Here is a 17,829-nt window from a genome sequence, read left to right on the forward strand (position 1 = left end):
GGGGGATGTCCGAGGCAGAAGTCCATGATGGCAAAGGGGAAGAAGGCGAGTGAAGATATATAAGGGTTGGAAAAATTAAATTAAATTATATCTTTTATCCTAATTTAATTAAAGGGTTATATAAGGGTTACAAGGTCATTTATGTCATTTTGGGTTAATTAGAGTTGATATAACTGCTATGTAAGTTGACTCATCTAATCACTAATTAAAGGTTGACATTGAAATTTCTCAAAGTTTAGAGAGAACAATGTAATCTAAATTTTTTTTTTAAGAGGTCTCTATAAAAATCGCGTATATTTCAAGAGTTGTTGATATAATTAACTCAAGTTCTATCTACACTTATTATTTATTATTTAATACCGTTGAAATATATATATATATATAGGTTTTTTTTTGGCGTTAGAGAATGCCATTAAAATAATGCCTCTCAATAGTCCCACTTAAAGAAATATTTAAAAAAAAAAACTCTTCCTTTTCCAAACCATCAAATCTCCAAAAATATCTACCCTTTTTTTTTTCCCAAATCGCTTGAATCACCAAACCCAAACGCTTTCTTCCCAAATCCTCCTCATTCGCCGGCGCCGCGACACCTCCACCTTCGAGTTCTCTTATCGATAGCTTATTTTTAAAAAGAAAATTCATCACTTAGCATTTTAAAAAGCTAAAAAAATAATAATATGTCAATGAACTTTTTTAATCTTTATTAAATGCCGTTAAATATTATATATATACTTACTTGACATTGATAAAATGATTGAAATGGCGTCATCGGATTATTTTAATAATACGAAATTTTGCGAATGTGAATTTTATTCTACATGATGGCCTGCCAAGCTTTGCTTAGGAACTTAGGAAAGTACAGCTTGAATTCTTCTAACATGTGAGATTTGCCATTTATACATCTATCTAATGGGAAAAGGAAATTTATTGGGGCTAGTCAAGCATCTGTTATCAAAATTCGGACTTTTAGTCAAGTAGATTGTAGCTTATGCTACTTTCTTTCTCATGAGTCATGTTCTCATTCACAAAATATTATTAAAAAAGGTAATAGTATTACTTTAAAAGAGGACGCAAAAGTACATTACCCTCTATACCGCTGGAGACTGAGTCAAAGCTACATAATCACAGCCTGGTCAGCTTCTCTAAAGCAGTGTGAATAGAGACATCACAAAACATTGACAGAAGCTGATGAATATCTAAAAGAAGATGCTTCACTTGTTTCAGTGATGCAACTCTCCATGCAATTTCCTCCCAGAAGGATCATTTATACTTGGAGATCTACGGTCAAATTGCCAACAATATAATATATTGCCAGTCCTGCTCATGAAACAATTGTAAACCACAAAGTGTCACAAATTGAAATCTGGAACATCTTATTGAGTATAACTGCTCTCTTAACAAGTCTTAGATCAACAACTACCACAAATAAGTCCAAGTCCATGTTTTATAGAACAAAGACATAATCAAGGGGCACAGGAGAGAGAGATATGAAGCAACTAGTTAATTAAAGTCAACATGTCGAATGGCAAAGACAATGTCTTCTCAGTCAAAATGTACATATCTCAAACAATCTCAGCATCCTCTATATTTAAGATTTTATTGGAGATCCATGTACGCAAAAATTTTAAAACGAGCAGTCGCTATGAGCTCCTGGTGGTTCAAGCAACCCTTCATCTGACTTTGTCAAACTACTCTACCTAAGAAGAAAGGGTCCTCCTTACCAAGTTTTATAAGCCCTGTAGTGTTGCATTGGATTGTGCAGTCAGCTCAAGATGGGAAGACCAACTCTGCTCATTCTCTTGATCTGCATTTTCTCTCCTGTTATGGTAGCGCAAAATGCCAGCAGAAGTGCAAAAGCTTCATTTCATGTCGGCATAGTCCTCGACTTGGGCACACCGGTTGGTAAAATGGGTCAGAGCAGCCTCTCAATGGCCATAGAGGACTTTTATGCAATCCATGGGAATTATAGCACCAGACTAGTTCTCCACTCCAAGGATTCCAACAATGATAACATCCAAGCTGCATCAGCAGGTAATAAGCATTGGCTGACCTCCTTACTAATATTTGTTGCTTCCAGCCTGCTGGCAAGTTATATAAAGAATAGTACTAGCTACCAAAATAAGCTCTCACTCTTTAGTTAGAAAGATCAATAGAGAAAAAAGGTCAAAAAATGCATAACAAGACCTACTGAAACTAGTGGAGATAAATTAAAGGAGTCTAGAGTTTAACCAGAATAAGGACTCTATGATATGTTCCGTTTTGAGTACTTACAATTATGCAGTTTGTGACTAGAGAGCTGGCAGATATGTTCTCATCAACACTGAAAATTCATAAAGGCATCAGTACTGGTAGTGGCAGGGATATTGCTCCCAGTGATCTTTGGTACTGACAAGGACAACTGAAAAAGCAAGCATTCTAAGTAACTTGACAATCGAAGGGTGACTCTTAATAATAGAAGTATTCTGTCTATCAAGAAAATGTTTCACCAATAATAGAAGTTTTAGATGTGCTGTGTTTAACAAATTGGATTTTTGATTGTTCGAGTAATGTCTTTAAAAGAAACTGATCGACTTTATGAAATTATTGCCTTTTAACCGAGCTTTTCATATTCCTCTCTTTCACGTGGGGAATCTTTTACCTGAAAAAATAATATAAAAGCATATATATGTATATGTGTGTCTCTCAATTAGATAAAAGTTCTCTTTAAAGTTTGCTCGAAAGTAAGAGATATGTGGATTGTGTTTTCAAAAGGTTTTGTTAACTTTGACTATCAAGTAATATTGCATAGTCCAAATTATAATTTTTTTCTGCATGTATGTACACAGCTCTTAACCTGCTCGAAAACCATAAGGTGCAAGCCATAATAGGCCCCCAAAAATCTTCACAAGCTGTATTTATATCTGATCTTGGTAACAAAACTCACGTTCCCATAATCTCCTTCAGTGCAACAAACCCATCTCTCTCTTCTTCCCGCATACCATACTTTGTACGGACAACATTGAATGATTCAGCCCAGGTGAACAGCATTTCCTCCCTCATAAAGGCCTATGGATGGAGAGAGGTGGTTCCTATCTATGAGGATAGTGACTATGGCAGGGGCATCATACCATTCCTCACTGATGCCCTCCAAGGGATCGACACTCGTGTTCCCTATCGCAGTGTGATTCCCTTATCGTCTACCAATGACCAAATTAAGGAAGAGCTCTACAAATTAATGACCATGCAGACGAGGGTATTTCTTGTGCACATGTCATCCTCTATGGGCTCCCTCCTCTTCTCTAATGCCAAGGATGTAGGAATGATGAGTGAAGGATATGCTTGGATCATGACGGATGGGATATCAAACATCGTGGACTCGCTTGATGCTTCTATCGTCAATGCGATGCAAGGGGCCTTGGGTGTGAAGCTGTATATACCCAAATCGAGGGAACTAGAAAGCTTCACTAGGGGATGGAAGAAGAGATTCCTACAGGACAATCCTAATGAAGAGCCAGTTGAATTGAGCATCTTCAATCTATGGGCTTACGATACTATATGGGCACTAGCAATGGCAGTAGAACATGTTGGGGTAAGAAATGCTCACTTCCAGAAGCCCATAGTTGCTAGGAACTCAACAGACTTAGAAACTTTGGCAGTCTCTATAAATGGTCCAGAACTTCTGAAGGCAATCTTAAGTAGCAAATTTAGAGGCTTGAGTGGAGATTTCAAACTCATAGATGGGCAGTTGCAGTATACCACATTCCAAATAATCAATGTGGTTGGGAAAGGAGCAAGAGAAATTGGGTTTTGGACTGCAAAACATGGATTATCAAGGCAACAAAATCTAAGTGGCAAGATGTATTCAACCTTGATGTCTGATCTAAATCCCGTGGTGTGGCCAGGGGAGTCAACAACAGTGCCAAAGGGATGGGAAATTCCAGTAAGCAGCAAAAGGCTTCAGATTGGAGTTCGAACAAGTGGATATCCTGAATTCATAAAGGTGGAAAGGGATCCTACCACTAATTCGACTACTGTAAGTGGCTACGCAGTGGATGTATTTGAAACTGCAATAAAGAAATTGCCTTATGCGATCTCTTATGAATACATTCCATTTGAGAATGCACAAGGAGAAGGTTCTGGGACCTATAATGATTTTATCTATCAGGTTTATCTTCAGGTGAGTAAAACTAGCAAATAATCAACTAACTACATAGATTACTTGTTTAAATTAAAACTACTAGTAGCCCCATGTGAACTATTAGGAGTGACCCTTCTAGGAACTCTCAGCACTTTCTTTTCCTAGTAATCACTGTCTCGAGACGTCTTATATTCATGTTTTCTTCCAAATTAATAATATATTTGATTTTTGATAAGTCATTACAGCTGAAAAAATATCCCTCTCTCTAGTTCCAATGAAAATGATCTTTTGGAATTAAGCGATCTTGAGACGACATATAAATCTCTCTCTCTCTCTCTCTCTCTCTCTCTCTCTCTCTCTCTCTCTCTCTCTCTCTCTCTCTATATATATATATATATATATATATATATATATATATATATAATATCTACACATTTAAGGATTCAACATGATTTTCATCTATTTCTCATTGTTTTGGATAAAATGTGTGCATCTTATGTGTCAATCAATCTAGCACTACTGCCATGTACTACAACATGTTATGATATTCAACAATACAATTGGCAACAGAAATATTAGCAAGTTATCTTGTTTTTCATGTATACTAGTGACACGTAGAGATAATCTTCATACTGCAGATCAGAACACCTAGTGACTGACAAAATCTATCCGCAACTACGCACAATGTCCTTAAAAGATGACACACTGCATACATCTATTATAATTTATAATATCAATTGATATACTGTGTTTGATTCTTAAACCACCTACTGAGATACTGGAGGTACAACATTCCATTTTGTGTAAAACTAACAATAATGTCCAAGCATCCTTGTGTTTATTGCGGTTCCCATAGCTTTAAGAAATAAATCCTGAGTTTTATTTTCAGTCAATTTCTTTCAGCTAATCATTTATTGCCTCAGAGAAGAATGTTAACCAATTTACTTGCAGAAATATGATGCAGTGATAGGAGATATAACAATCAGGTACAATAGAACTCTCTATGCCGACTTTACATCTCCTTACACTGAATCAGGCATATCAATGATTGTTCCAGTCAAGGAGAACATAAATAAGAATGCATGGATTTTCTTAAAGCCATTGACCTTCAATCTGTGGTTAGGGAGCTTTGGATTCTTTGTTTATACAGGAGTTGTCATCTGGGTGATGGAGCATAGAATCAATACCGAGTTCAGGGGTCCACTTTCCCATCAGCTTGGAACAATATTTTATTTCTCCTTCTCAACACTTGTTTTTGCACACAGTTATGTACTATCCTTTACTGCTGAGTTTTTCTTAAATATGCCTGATTAGATCCACTACTAGATATTTAAATTTCGAAATTTATGTTAATAATTAAGTTCCTATGAAATGACATGAATTATGCAAATAATTATTCTTGCCTGCTAAACCAAGTCATCACGTCAGAGATTGTATGTTAGCTCTGTTAGACCTGTTGAAACCTATTTTACTGGAAAAGCATATTGCTACATATAAAACAACCAACAACACCCCAGTGAAATACAAGTGAGTACTTACTTACAGTACAATTTATTTTATCAGTCACATACAAGATGCTAGTACTTCTACCATGTTAAACAAAGTACATCACTCTATAAAATCCCTGACACAATTAAATCATGCAAAGACTGATAGGAAGACGAAATCATAATACCAGAGTAGCATATAGAATACAAGTGCTTTTGAAACAATAAGGAAATAGTACACTAAATTATTGTATAAAACATCGATATTATTACATTATGCAAACTGCAAAGATAGCAAGAACAAGTAACTACCAACTTCTTTATAAAAAGTAGGCAATTTTCTATATCTATACTGTATTATCTCCAATGAACATTGAAAACTTTTCAGCCTTTAGAATGTCTTTCCTAAGTATGCAAAATGAATAAATGGAAGGGCTTTCGCTATTAGGCTATTAGCAACACAGTATTCAAAATTACCATATCACTTATAAGTTGAGGTCAGACAAATCTGTGTTTTGCAGAAATGAATAACAAAAACTAAAACCTTATCATTATTGTCCATCAATTTGTTGTCTGTAATAAATTTTCAATTTTAACAGATAACTTGTCTAGTGTCTAATAAATGTAAGAGAATAAGTTCAATCGAAGTACCCCTATAAGCTAACTAATCTTATATATGCAATTTCTGCAGGAGAGAGGTTGGAAAACATTTTATCTAAGATTGTAGTGATTGTGTGGGTGTTTGTGGTTCTGATACTTACATCAAGTTATACTGCTAGCTTAACTTCCATGCTCACAGTGCAACAACTTCAGCCGACAGTCACTGATGTGCATGAACTCCTGAAGAATGGGGAGTATATCGGATACCACAATGGCTCTTTTGTGGAAGGTCTGTTGGAGCAACTCAATTTTGATAAATCAAAAATCAGAGCCTATGATTCCCCTGATGACTTTCTTAAGGCACTAGCTAAAGGAAGCAAGAACGGTGGTGTTGCTGCTATCATCCATGAAATCCCATATATCAGGTTATTTCTTGCACGGCACTGCACGGGGTACACAATGGTTGGACCAATTTATAAGACAGCAGGATTTGGATTTGTAAGTTCTGTTATCATTTATCAAACTTATCTGGTAATGGTAGCTGCACATCCAAAATCATATTTGCACCAAGAAAATATGCTACCATGTGCCCCATGTTTGTCAAAACCATTGTTTTAAAAAACTTCCCCCTTAATGCTTAGGCTCCCATCTTAGATGGAATATAACTAGGTCCCCCCGGGGGGACTGCCTTAGTATCTCATAACATATTTTAATATGCAAATTGACTTTGAAATTCAAAATTATTGTATATGTTGATGGATTAATGATTCATATAGCTTATTATATATCTTAAATGAGTATATTATTTAGATTATAGGTTATTTTTAACTTATTCTCTAACTATTATTTCTTTTTATTTATTTATTTTTTAATCGTCTTACTAGGGAGCCGCCTAGGCACCCAGGCGCTATATGATCCCTTGTTCGACCGTCTACTACCTACAATCTTTTAAAAACTTGGTCAAAACCTAAATACACAGAAAACAACTTCTCCAGATGTGGTGGAAAATGACAATAAAATGATTTTGAAAAAAAAAACCTATATAAATATTTATTTAGCATGCTTCAAAATTTGTATCTATATGTCCAAAACATGCAAGCTTAATTTCAGTAATAAACATGCTAGCATCTCAGCCATCAATGTTAACTTGCATCTAGGATTGAAAACACATGATAAATCGGTGTCTTGACTCTTCTGTTTGCTATATGGCTTGTGCAGGCATTCCCTAAGGGCTCCCCTCTAGTACCTGATATCTCAAGGGCTATCCTAAACATAACTGATGGAGACAGTATAATTCAAATAGAGAAGAAATGGACTGGGGACTCAAATTTATGTCAAAATGAAGGCAGCATCCTTAGCTCTGGCAGTCTCACCTTTCGCAGCTTTTGGGGATTATTTCTTGTTACAGGAGCTGTTTCTGCTTGTTCCCTCTTGATATTCTTAACAAAATTCTTCTACAATAATTGGCACAGGATGAGAACAATCGATCCTGATAAGTCTATTTGGCATAGAATATTTTGCTGGTTAAAATATTACAACGAGAAAGACATTGATTCTTATTCTGTGAAGAGAGATACATTTCCTAACAGAAAAGGTGACAACCATATAAATCACAAAGACGAAGGTGAGATTGCCACACGAGTAAATCAAGACACACAGACCCAGTTAAACATTTTAGATGATTGTGATGTCAACTCCTGTCCGCCAGAAGAACAAGAATTCTCTGCAGAGCTCACAAATCCAAGTTCAGAAGCCCAACTAGTATCTACTGTTGCAACTAACTGAAATATAAGCTGGTCCTTAAAATTAATATCAGCTGCAACAAGGCAAGTATTTCTAATGTTTCACACAACCCAACCAATCTGCAAATTCCACTTCACTGGCTGGTTAAGTTCCTGAAATTTTGTTTGACACAGTCGAAGGATGTACTTTTATAACTATATGGTACTTTTGTCAACCTCACTATTAAATTTGGGTCTTGCGAAATATTATTGGGAAAAGGCTTTTGATCATGATGGCACACAAAATGGAACCATTTTTCACATTTTCTTTCATGCAGAAATCTGACGAGTGAATGAATATCACAATGTGTTTCATTAGTTCTAGCCAAATTTTAGTTATACTTATCCTTCAAGACTTCAAATTTATCGACAGCATAAGATTTCCGTCAAGCCACCACATTAACTCATTGGTCGGGTCTTACTAACACATCATCAGTGGTCATTGGTTGAATTCCTCTTATAAACACTGGGGTTGATATTTGATGAATTTTTCATTGAAGCACTGCATGTGCATAACTTAGGCTCGTTGCGATATGTTTCTTAGAATAGTTAGTCTAATTGCGCAACCTATATATCTAAAAGAGACTAGCCCTATTGTCGATCCTAGACCCTACGGACTCGTGATCGACAGAAAAACAAAAACAATAGCATAAAATTTCAGTCAGAGTTCGTTTTGTAAGCAAACAATGTCCCAATTACTGACCTCCTTCCAATGCCATCTAATACATCATGTATTCAGACTTAACAACGTTGAAACCCACATGGAGACACTAAGCATGGTAATCAAAGACAACGCTGCACAAGAAAATATCAAACAAGACAATGAAAAGCTTTTATGTGCTTTGACTTGATTTCTATTCGAACTCAAACTTTCCTAGGCGATATCCAAGTCATATACGAGCAATGAAATGATTATATGAAAACCCTAACCCTCTTTGGCGTCTTGCGATTGCGACCCGAGTCAGGGACAGGCGATGCGCATTACGGAGGCATTTTAAATCGGCCAGCATATAAATCCCACTCGGCATGTGAAAAGCACGTGACAATCCCAAGTGGGTCCCACCCGGCTTCCTTGAAGCAATTTTTTTGGTTTTTTCCTTCAGTCCAGGAACGGATACGAGAAGGCAAAAAAATTTTAATAGTCAACCAATTGATGAAATTGATTCAGAAGCCTAATTATTTCTACCAAGCAGGGCTTGTTAGCCTATGACTAGTTCCAGGGATTGGACTTCGACCTCTTTTTTTTTCCCCTTTTCTTTTCCTTTGTCTTTTCGAATTACCAGTCTCTAAGACAAAAACAGAAAATGGAAAAAAGAAATAGAATACAACCATTGATGACTTCAAGATGCTTCCTGCATCTATAATTTAATGCCATGCAATTTCCTCCCAAGAGTCTGTTATGTATAATTTCAGTAACAACTTTCATCAAAACGCCCAAAATAATACATCACTTGCCTTGCCACGCAATTGCAGCTATAAAACTATGAATTGGCATAAGCCAAGCGTTGACTTTTAGAAAAAAAAAATTTACTACCGCGTTATTCCTTTTCCTACTGCATGTCCAATCGATGGTTTTTTATTCCTCGACTTGACTTCAATTGCTTCTTGCACCTATTCTTTTCTTTTCTTTTTTTTTAACTGAAGGGGGTTCTCCCCCAGGCATCTATATTAATTTCAATAGAAAAGAACTGTTACCATGTTGTTCATTTCCCTACTACAGTTCAACAATTTCTAGATGATTATGGACACTCATGAAGCAACCAACTTGGTATACAACGATCAAGTCAAGATCACAAATCTAAGCTACTATCTATAGTTTAAAAATCTCCGGAACTCGGTTTGTAGCTCCATGTGAACCAAAAAGTCAAGAGATCCATCTGAACCAAAAAGCCAGCATCAACAGTTGCGCAGAGCTCCTCCGCCTTAAGCGACCCTTCATCTGACCTTGCCAATCTAATCCAAAAGTCGCCCTCCTTACAAAGCATTATAATTATAAGACCACGCGGTGCTGCATTACATTCTCTAAGCCTCAGCTGCTCAAGATGGAGAGACCAACTCTATGCTTTGTCTTCCTCTGCCTCTTCTTTTCCCTCTCGATAGCCCAAAATGTCAAACTAAATGCAACGACTGCGTTTCATGTTGGAGTAATCCTTGACTTGCGCACACTGGTCGGTAAAATGGGTCAGACCAGCATCTCGATGGCCATAGAGGACTTCTATGCAATTCATGGGAACTACAGCACCAGGCTACTTCTCCACACTGAGGATTCCAACAAAGATAACGTTCAAGCTGCATCAGCAGGTAATGGTGCTTGCACGAAAGTCCTTACCAGTATTTTGCTGCTCCAGTCCTTACTACTCAAACTCGTCCTTTTCTAGCTATTAATTTTTTATGTTACACTCCTCACATCTTGGCTCCAGATATCTTAAGACGCCTAGTTTTTCATTCAATAGGTAGAGTTATATTATTCTTAATTGCAAAAGCTCGTATTTATCTACTGTCTACAGTTTGGATACTTCCAAGTAATACACAGAGTCGCATTAGTAAGCATGCTAAGAAACAGATACAAGTAAAAGAATAGAAAAACTGCATCGGAGAACTGACTATAGCTTCAGCAATAGATGAAAAGGAAACTCTCATAAAGTTCAATCAAGAAATAAGATTTGTGCAGCTTCTGTTTTGAGAGTCGATAATATGTTCTCCCCATGATTATAGTTTATAACGGCTCCAGTTTGGGAAAGTGACAGAGACATTACTCCCAGAGTCCCAGTAATTTCAGTTTTTGACAAATACTTATTAACTGACAAAGAAAGCCTTCCAGGTTAACTTCACATTCAAGGGATATACTTCAAGGAAAATACGATACTACGAAAACGTTAATATAATGCTCATACATTTAGATGCGCTGTTGTTTTACAAATTGCATGTGTTATTTTCTTCTATCGCCTTAAAAGAGACTGTTGCTTCTTAAACCAGATCACAGAAAAGCAAAAGTTGCTAATGTATTTTGCCATTAGAAAGTTAAAATTTCTATTTCACTAGGGCAGATCATCACCTTAAATACGAATTACAATAACAACAACAACAACAATAAGAATTAATAAAAAGAACGACAGACAACAATAACAGCAGCAGCAACAACAACAATAAGAATAACAAAAATCAATAATATGTCAGTTACAGGAAGACAGGGTTTTTTATTCCAGTCAATTGTGTTGGAAATATTTCAATTACCATGATCACGTACAAATATTGCACATCTTTGTTTCACCGCACTTCTTTAATGAACTAATATTTTTATTATCTACGCCTATGTAGCTCTTAACCTGCTCAAAAACCATAACGTGCAAGCCATCATAGGTCCCCAGAAATCTTCACAAGCTGCATTCATCTCTGATCTCGGTAACAAAAGTCAGGTTCCTATTATCTCCTTCAGTGCAACAAGCCCATCTCTCTCATCTTCCAGCTTACCGTACTTCGTGCGGACAACATTGAATGACTCTGCTCAAGTGAACAGCATCTCAGCTCTCATAAAGGCGTATGGATGGAGAGATGTGGTTCCAATTTACGAGGACACTGATTTTGGCAGGGGCATCATCCCATTTATCGTCGATGCCCTCCAAGAGATCGGCGCTCGTGTTCCCTATCGCAGTGTTATCCCTGTATCTGTAACCAATGACCAAATTATGGCAGAGCTTTACAAATTAATGACCATGCGAACAAGAGTATTTATCGTGCACATGTCATACTCTATGGGATCGCTCCTCTTCTCTAAGGCGAAAGAGGCAGGGATGATGAGCAAAGGATATGCATGGATCATGACAGATGCACTAGCAAACATTGTGGACTCAATTGATGCTTCCACCATCGACACAATGCAAGGTGCCTTAGGTGTAAAGCTGTATGTACTCAAATCGAGGGAGCTTGAAAGTTTCACAAGGAGATGGAGGAGGAGATTCCAGCAGGACAACCCTAGTGGTCAACCAGCTGAACTGAGCATATTTGGATTATGGGCATATGATACTGTTTGGGCGCTGGCAATGGCAGCAGAAAAGATCGGGGTTAAAAATGCTCGCTTTCAGAAGCCCAAAGTTGCTAGGAACTCGACACACTTGGAAAATTTGATGGTCTCTATAAATGGTCCAGAACTTCTCAACGCTATCTTAACTAGCCAATTTAGAGGCCTGAGTGGAGAGTTCTATCTTATAGATGGGCACTTGCAGTACTCCACATTCCAGATAATAAACATGGTTGGCAAAGGAGAGAGAGAAATTGGATTTTGGACTGCCAAACATGGAATTTCAAGGCAGCTAATTCATAATCAAGGGAAGTCATATTCAACCTTGATGACTGATCTAAATCCTGTGATTTGGCCTGGGGAATCAACAACAGTACCAAAGGGCTGGGAAATTCCGGCCAGTGGGAAAAAGCTTCGGATTGGTGTTCGAACAAGTGGATATACAGAATTTATGAAGGTTGAAACGGATCCTCTCACCAATGCAACAACTGCAACTGGATACTCCATTGATATATTTGAAGCAGCAATAAAGAAATTGCCTTATGCAATCTCTTATGAATATGTTCCATTTGAGGATGCACAACGAAAAGATTCAAAAACCTACAATGATTTTGTCTATCAGGTTTATCTTCAGGTAGGTAACACTTGAAAATGACCAACTTACTATTAAGTTACTTGTTTAAATAAAACTGAGTATATGATTACGTGTCGACTTGTTTATGGTGTTGTAGAAACCTGAACAATTTTTTTTTCCACTAATTTCCAGTGCATCAATATCTCCATTAGCTCATTTTGAATTCTAGTGTACCATGTCAAGAAAAATTCCTATTTTCATTGTTTTCCAGTGAATGCTATCTTGATACTAGCAGTACTTGCATGAATAAGCTTCAACTTTTTATGACATTATATTAGAACAAAAATTGCCAAGAGAAACAGCATGTTGTCTACCTCTTTGTATATTACTGAGATGTATATGACATGAAAATAACTTTTATAGTATTTCTCAGAAGCATTAGATGTCATGAAAGCTGTTCGCAAAATCCTTCAACATATTTATATGCAGAATTCATTCGTACATATATGACACACTAGCACACTTACATATTAATAATATTATGTGTTCCCATATTGGCTTTGGTTCTTGTCTTCCATATTGAGATCATGGAGGTACAACATTCTATTCTGTATAAAATTGAAAGCAGTGTTATGTTCCATGCATATGTCCGTCTAGTGGCTATAGTTATTTATAAGAACTAAATCCTAGGACCTAAGTTCAATCAGTTTTCTCCTTTCAGCTGATCAGTTATTGCCTCAGAGACAATACTAACCAATTTTACTTACAGAAATATGATGCAGTGATAGGGGATATAACAATCAGGTACAACAGAACTTTCTATGCGGACTTCACATTGCCCTACACTGAATCAGGGATATCGATGATAGTTCCAGTCAAGAACAGCAAACAAAAGAACCCATGGGTTTTCTTAAAGCCATTGACCATTGATTTGTGGTTAGTAAGCTTAGCGTTCTTTATATATACAGGATTTGTCATCTGGGTGATGGAGCACAGCAAGAACACCGATTTTCATGGTCCATCTTCTCATCAGCTTGGAACCATGTTTTACTTCTCCTTCTCAACAATTGTTTTTGCCCACAGTTGCGTAAATGTCCTTTATCTTGCAAAGTTTTCATAAGTATATTTTTGATTTCATAAAAAAGAAATAGTAAATCTTGGATATCTTGACTAGACATACTGTAGGGTATAGTAAATCAGTTCCATATACACTATCAGGAAGTTTATGCTAACCTATCAACTGACATGATTAATGCAAATGAATCTTCTTTTCATCCTATTGAAGATTGAAAAGACCAATCAAAACTTCAGTACAGCCTTTTCTGATCCTGCTGGAGGGGGAGACCTCATATTATACCAGTAATTGAAAATAAATGTTGCAAGAATACATTACTGTTGGCTCTGCTCAAACCTATTTTTAAAATCATATTGCATTAGTAGGAAACTAATGACAAAACTTAGTACTAGATATGCAAATCATGGTACCACAAAGAATAGATAACATGATACTAGTTGAAAGAAAGTGAACGAGAATTATTGCATGAAAGCGATGATCAAATTCAATAATGCAAAAATGAGATCACCAGCAACTAACACAGTGACAGTTTTTAATTTGCTCATTAAGAATCACAATTGTCTATGTTTATAAAATTATTGTCCCAACTCTCTACTGCAGATATTTAGAATTTCAATTATTTAGATGGCATGGCAAGTATGCAATTGTCAACCTAACATGGTTAGAAACTAAAATAATTATGCAAAAATTGAGATTTTTTAACCTAAAAAAAATATATATGATAAAATGATACAAGGAAACCTGAGAGCTAATATCAACATAGTAGTCAAAATTATTCAAGAACTTATAAGTGATAGGTGTATCTGTAGAAAACAATATTCAAGATAATTCATAATCTTATCACCTACTGCTAACTGAGATGTGAAGTAATTCAGATACTAGCAATTAAGATTTGTCTCATGTCTAGAAGATATATGGCACAAGTTCCACCAAAGTACCTATGAGCTAACTAATACTCTTCATGCAACTTCCGCAGGGGAGAAGATGGAACACCCTTTATCTAAGATCGTAATGATTGTCTGGCTATTTGTGGTGCTGATACTTACATCAAGCTATACTGCTAGCTTAACTTCCATGCTCACAGTGCAACAGTTTCAGCCAACAGTCACCCATGTGCACGAACTACTGAAGAAAGGGGAGTATGTTGGATACCATACTGGCTCTTTTGTGGAGGGACTGTTGGAGCAACTCAGTTTTGACAAATCAAAACTCAGAGGCTATCTTACCTTTGATGACTTTACTGAGGCCCTAGCTAAGGGCAGCAAGAATGGTGGTGTTGCTGCCATTGTCCATGAAATCCCATATATAAAGTTGTTTCTCGCCCAGCACTGCACAGGGTACACAATGGTTGGACCAATTTATAAGACTGCAGGATTTGGATTTGTAAGTTTTACTGCCCTTCTCTATCAAATTTATCTGGTACCTGTACATGTGAAGTAATATATATACCAACAGAAAAGACTGATTGTTAGAAACTTCATCTTGTGTAGTCAAAGATCACCATATTGTTAGAAAGTTGCATTCTTCATAACAAAATTTTGAAATAAAGCTTCAAAGAAATGGACTCTCTTGCTACAGAACATGCAATATATATGCAAATATGTTGATAATAAGCGTTTATGCATATTGTGAGTAAAAGACAAGGTAGCATTTCATCCTCATATATCAATTTGCATCTAAAGATTAAAAAAAAAAACACGATATATTTGTGTCTCAAGTCTCAATTTTTCTAATTGTGCCACTTGTGCAGGCTTTTCCTAAGGGATCTCCTCTGGTTCCTGACATCTCAAGGAGTATCCTAAACATAACTGATGGAGAAAGTATCATTCAGATAGAGAAGAAATGGATTGGAGAAAGAAACTTTTGTCAGAAAGAAGATAGTGTTATCAGCTCCAATAGTCTCAACTTTCGCAGCTTCTGGGGACTATTTCTTGTTACCGGAGCTGTTTCTACATGTTCCCTCCTAATAAACTTAACCATGCTCCTGTACAAGCGTTGGTGCAAGATGCAAAACATCAACCATGATCAGTCTTTTTGGAACAGAATATTTTTGTGGTTAAGATATTACCATCAGAATAATGATATCATAAGACATATGGTTCATATAGCTACCACGAGAAATATGGTTGATGCCACAAACCATGAACACCACGTGAATCACAGAGAAGAATCTGATAATGCAGCTGGCAACAATCAATAAGTAGAGAACCATTAAACTCCTGCCCACAAGAAGACGACGAAAAAAGCCACTTCTCCAGAGCGATCACAATCCAGGTTCAGAAGCAAACCACTACTGTTGTTAAAAACTGAAATTTTCTTGGCAGTAAATAGATTCACTTATTCTTGTACTTTTCTGAACCTTAAAGTCCAATTTGTGTATTCCCAAATGAGACCACAGTGATTAAATGGCTTCATGAAATTTATCATTTATGTTAACAATACAAAGTCTTGTAGGATGTGCTATCAAGTTTGCTTGGGAAAGCAAAGATTGAATTTCTTAACATATGACATTCGACAATTATCTAACGAGGAAGGGCTTTATCAAGGCGAGTCAAGCATTTATTGTCAAATTCAGACTTTTACTCAAGTAGATTGTAGCTTATTCTAGTTTCTTTCTTTCTCATGAGTCATGGACATATAGTCAGCAAATTGCATTGACTTGACAAGCAATTTGATAAATTCTAGATGCTTGAACTTGTATTTTGGTGATAGAGCTCTCCATGCGATTTCCTCCCAATAATCTCATTTATATCTAGGTTAGAGTGCCTAGAAATAGTACATTGCTTGTCCTATTACAGGAAGTCACAATTCGAAGCAGGGAAAATCTGATTAAGCACAGACCGTGGTATTGCTACCATTATCTACGAAATCACATATATCAAGTTATTATCACGCAACACTGCACAGGGTACACAACGATTGGACCAATTTATCAGACCTCAGGATTTGGATTTATAAGTTTGACTGTCCTTAAAAATTTATGATGTATTTGTACATATGAGATATACTTGTGCCTACAAAACAAGCTACTGTGATGCACCCATAGATGTCAAAATGTGAACCACCAAAACAAAGTTCTTCAAATGCAGTGAAAAATGTTAGTATCAGAAAGTTGCATTCTAAAGAAGATTCACAAACATAATTTATGAAAGGAAGATATGGATTAACTTGCTCCATGACTTGCAAATTGCATTTGTAAAAACAGATAACAAGTGTTCAAGCTGAATGTGAGCACATACATGAACACTTCAACCTACCCAATGTTACTTTTGCATCTAAGATATGAAGTACGCGGTAATGCATTAAGACTCACTCTTCTATGTTATTGCTTGTCCAGGCATACTCTTAAGGGCTCCCCTCTGGTCCCTGAGATCTCTAGGGGTCTCCCGAACATAACTGAAGGAGTCAGTATCATTCAAATAAAGAAGAATGGGGTTTAGGGGCGGGCATAATATAAAGGGTCTTTTATGGTAACAAGACAATTCGAGAGAAGTGGCCGAGAGGGTGATACAACTGGCGGGTGAATACCAAAAGATATCGGGCATCATGGACCTTTAAAGTAACATCACAGTGAGGGTGTAGTGGGAACCTCCACCCAACTACCCAAGAGGCCAAAACCCAAGGGATGGATTAAGAATTTAAGATCAATACAAATGGGTCGTATGCGGCTGAGGACTATCAGGGTGGAGGAGGGTTCGTCATCAAATTTGAGGGTGGCAACTTGATTAGAGCTGTGGCCGGGGCCCACCATTAAACCTCACCCAGAAGCTTTAGGATCCTTATCATATCTTCCTCTGATGCTAACCAGAATTGGTAATCTGCTCCTCCTCGATCCCCCCCTGACCCTAAGGGAAAGGGGATTCTGGAGCCCATCATGCCAGGCAGCAACGAGAGTGGCCCTCCTGTTGTGGAAAATGGGGAAAATGATCTTCTTGAGAGAGTTGAACGACCTCTTAAGCCGGAGATGGCTAGAGAAAAGACTATATGGGTGGCTTTATTGATCTATTTAGAATTTGGAGTATTTAGAATTTGGAGTCCGATTAAGCTCTAATGGGACTTTAAAATTAGCTCCAAATTTAGAGTCCCATTATAAAAATAGAGTCCGGCTCCATTTATTATTTCAATCTTTTAAAAATATCAAAATTGTCTAATAATTATTATATTCAATAATTTTAAT

General features: G+C 36.8%; 2 protein-coding genes and 1 long non-coding RNA gene across 4 annotated transcripts; 2 read left to right on the forward strand and 1 right to left on the reverse strand.

Annotated features, from left to right (window-relative positions):
- Positions 1–1,772: 1,772 nt before the first annotated feature.
- On the forward strand, positions 1,773–8,201 carry LOC140794174 (glutamate receptor 2.8-like). The gene is made up of 5 exons (XM_073146119.1): positions 1,773–2,031; positions 2,826–4,156; positions 5,069–5,381; positions 6,296–6,702; positions 7,423–8,201. Exons 1-5 carry the CDS (start codon positions 1,773–1,775, stop codon positions 7,987–7,989), a joined length of 2,877 nt encoding a protein of 958 aa, XP_073002220.1. The 3' UTR covers positions 7,990–8,201.
- Positions 8,202–10,024: 1,823 nt separating this feature from the next.
- LOC140784393 (glutamate receptor 2.8-like) lies at positions 10,025–16,234 on the forward strand. Its single transcript, XM_073131785.1, has 5 exons — positions 10,025–10,286; positions 11,304–12,637; positions 13,347–13,659; positions 14,629–15,035; positions 15,403–16,234. The coding sequence occupies exons 1-5, from the start codon at positions 10,028–10,030 to the stop codon at positions 15,850–15,852; spliced, it is 2,763 nt and encodes a 920-aa protein (XP_072987886.1). The 5' UTR covers positions 10,025–10,027; the 3' UTR covers positions 15,853–16,234.
- LOC140784400 (uncharacterized) lies at positions 11,157–17,711 on the reverse strand. 2 transcript variants are annotated; one of them, XR_012108255.1, is made up of 3 exons: positions 16,966–17,685; positions 12,481–15,075; positions 11,157–11,651 (listed from the first exon to the last, which is right to left on the reverse strand). It is a non-coding gene; the product is annotated as an uncharacterized lncRNA (long non-coding RNA). The 2 variants fall into 2 exon arrangements; XR_012108254.1 differs by having other exon boundaries at positions 11,157–15,075; positions 16,966–17,711.
- Positions 17,712–17,829: the final 118 nt, after the last annotated feature.

Source organism: Typha latifolia, chromosome 1 (assembly GCF_019914945.1).
Source record: "Typha latifolia isolate L0001 chromosome 1, TyphaL0001v2, whole genome shotgun sequence".
Taxonomy (NCBI): domain Eukaryota; kingdom Viridiplantae; phylum Streptophyta; class Magnoliopsida; order Poales; family Typhaceae; genus Typha; species Typha latifolia.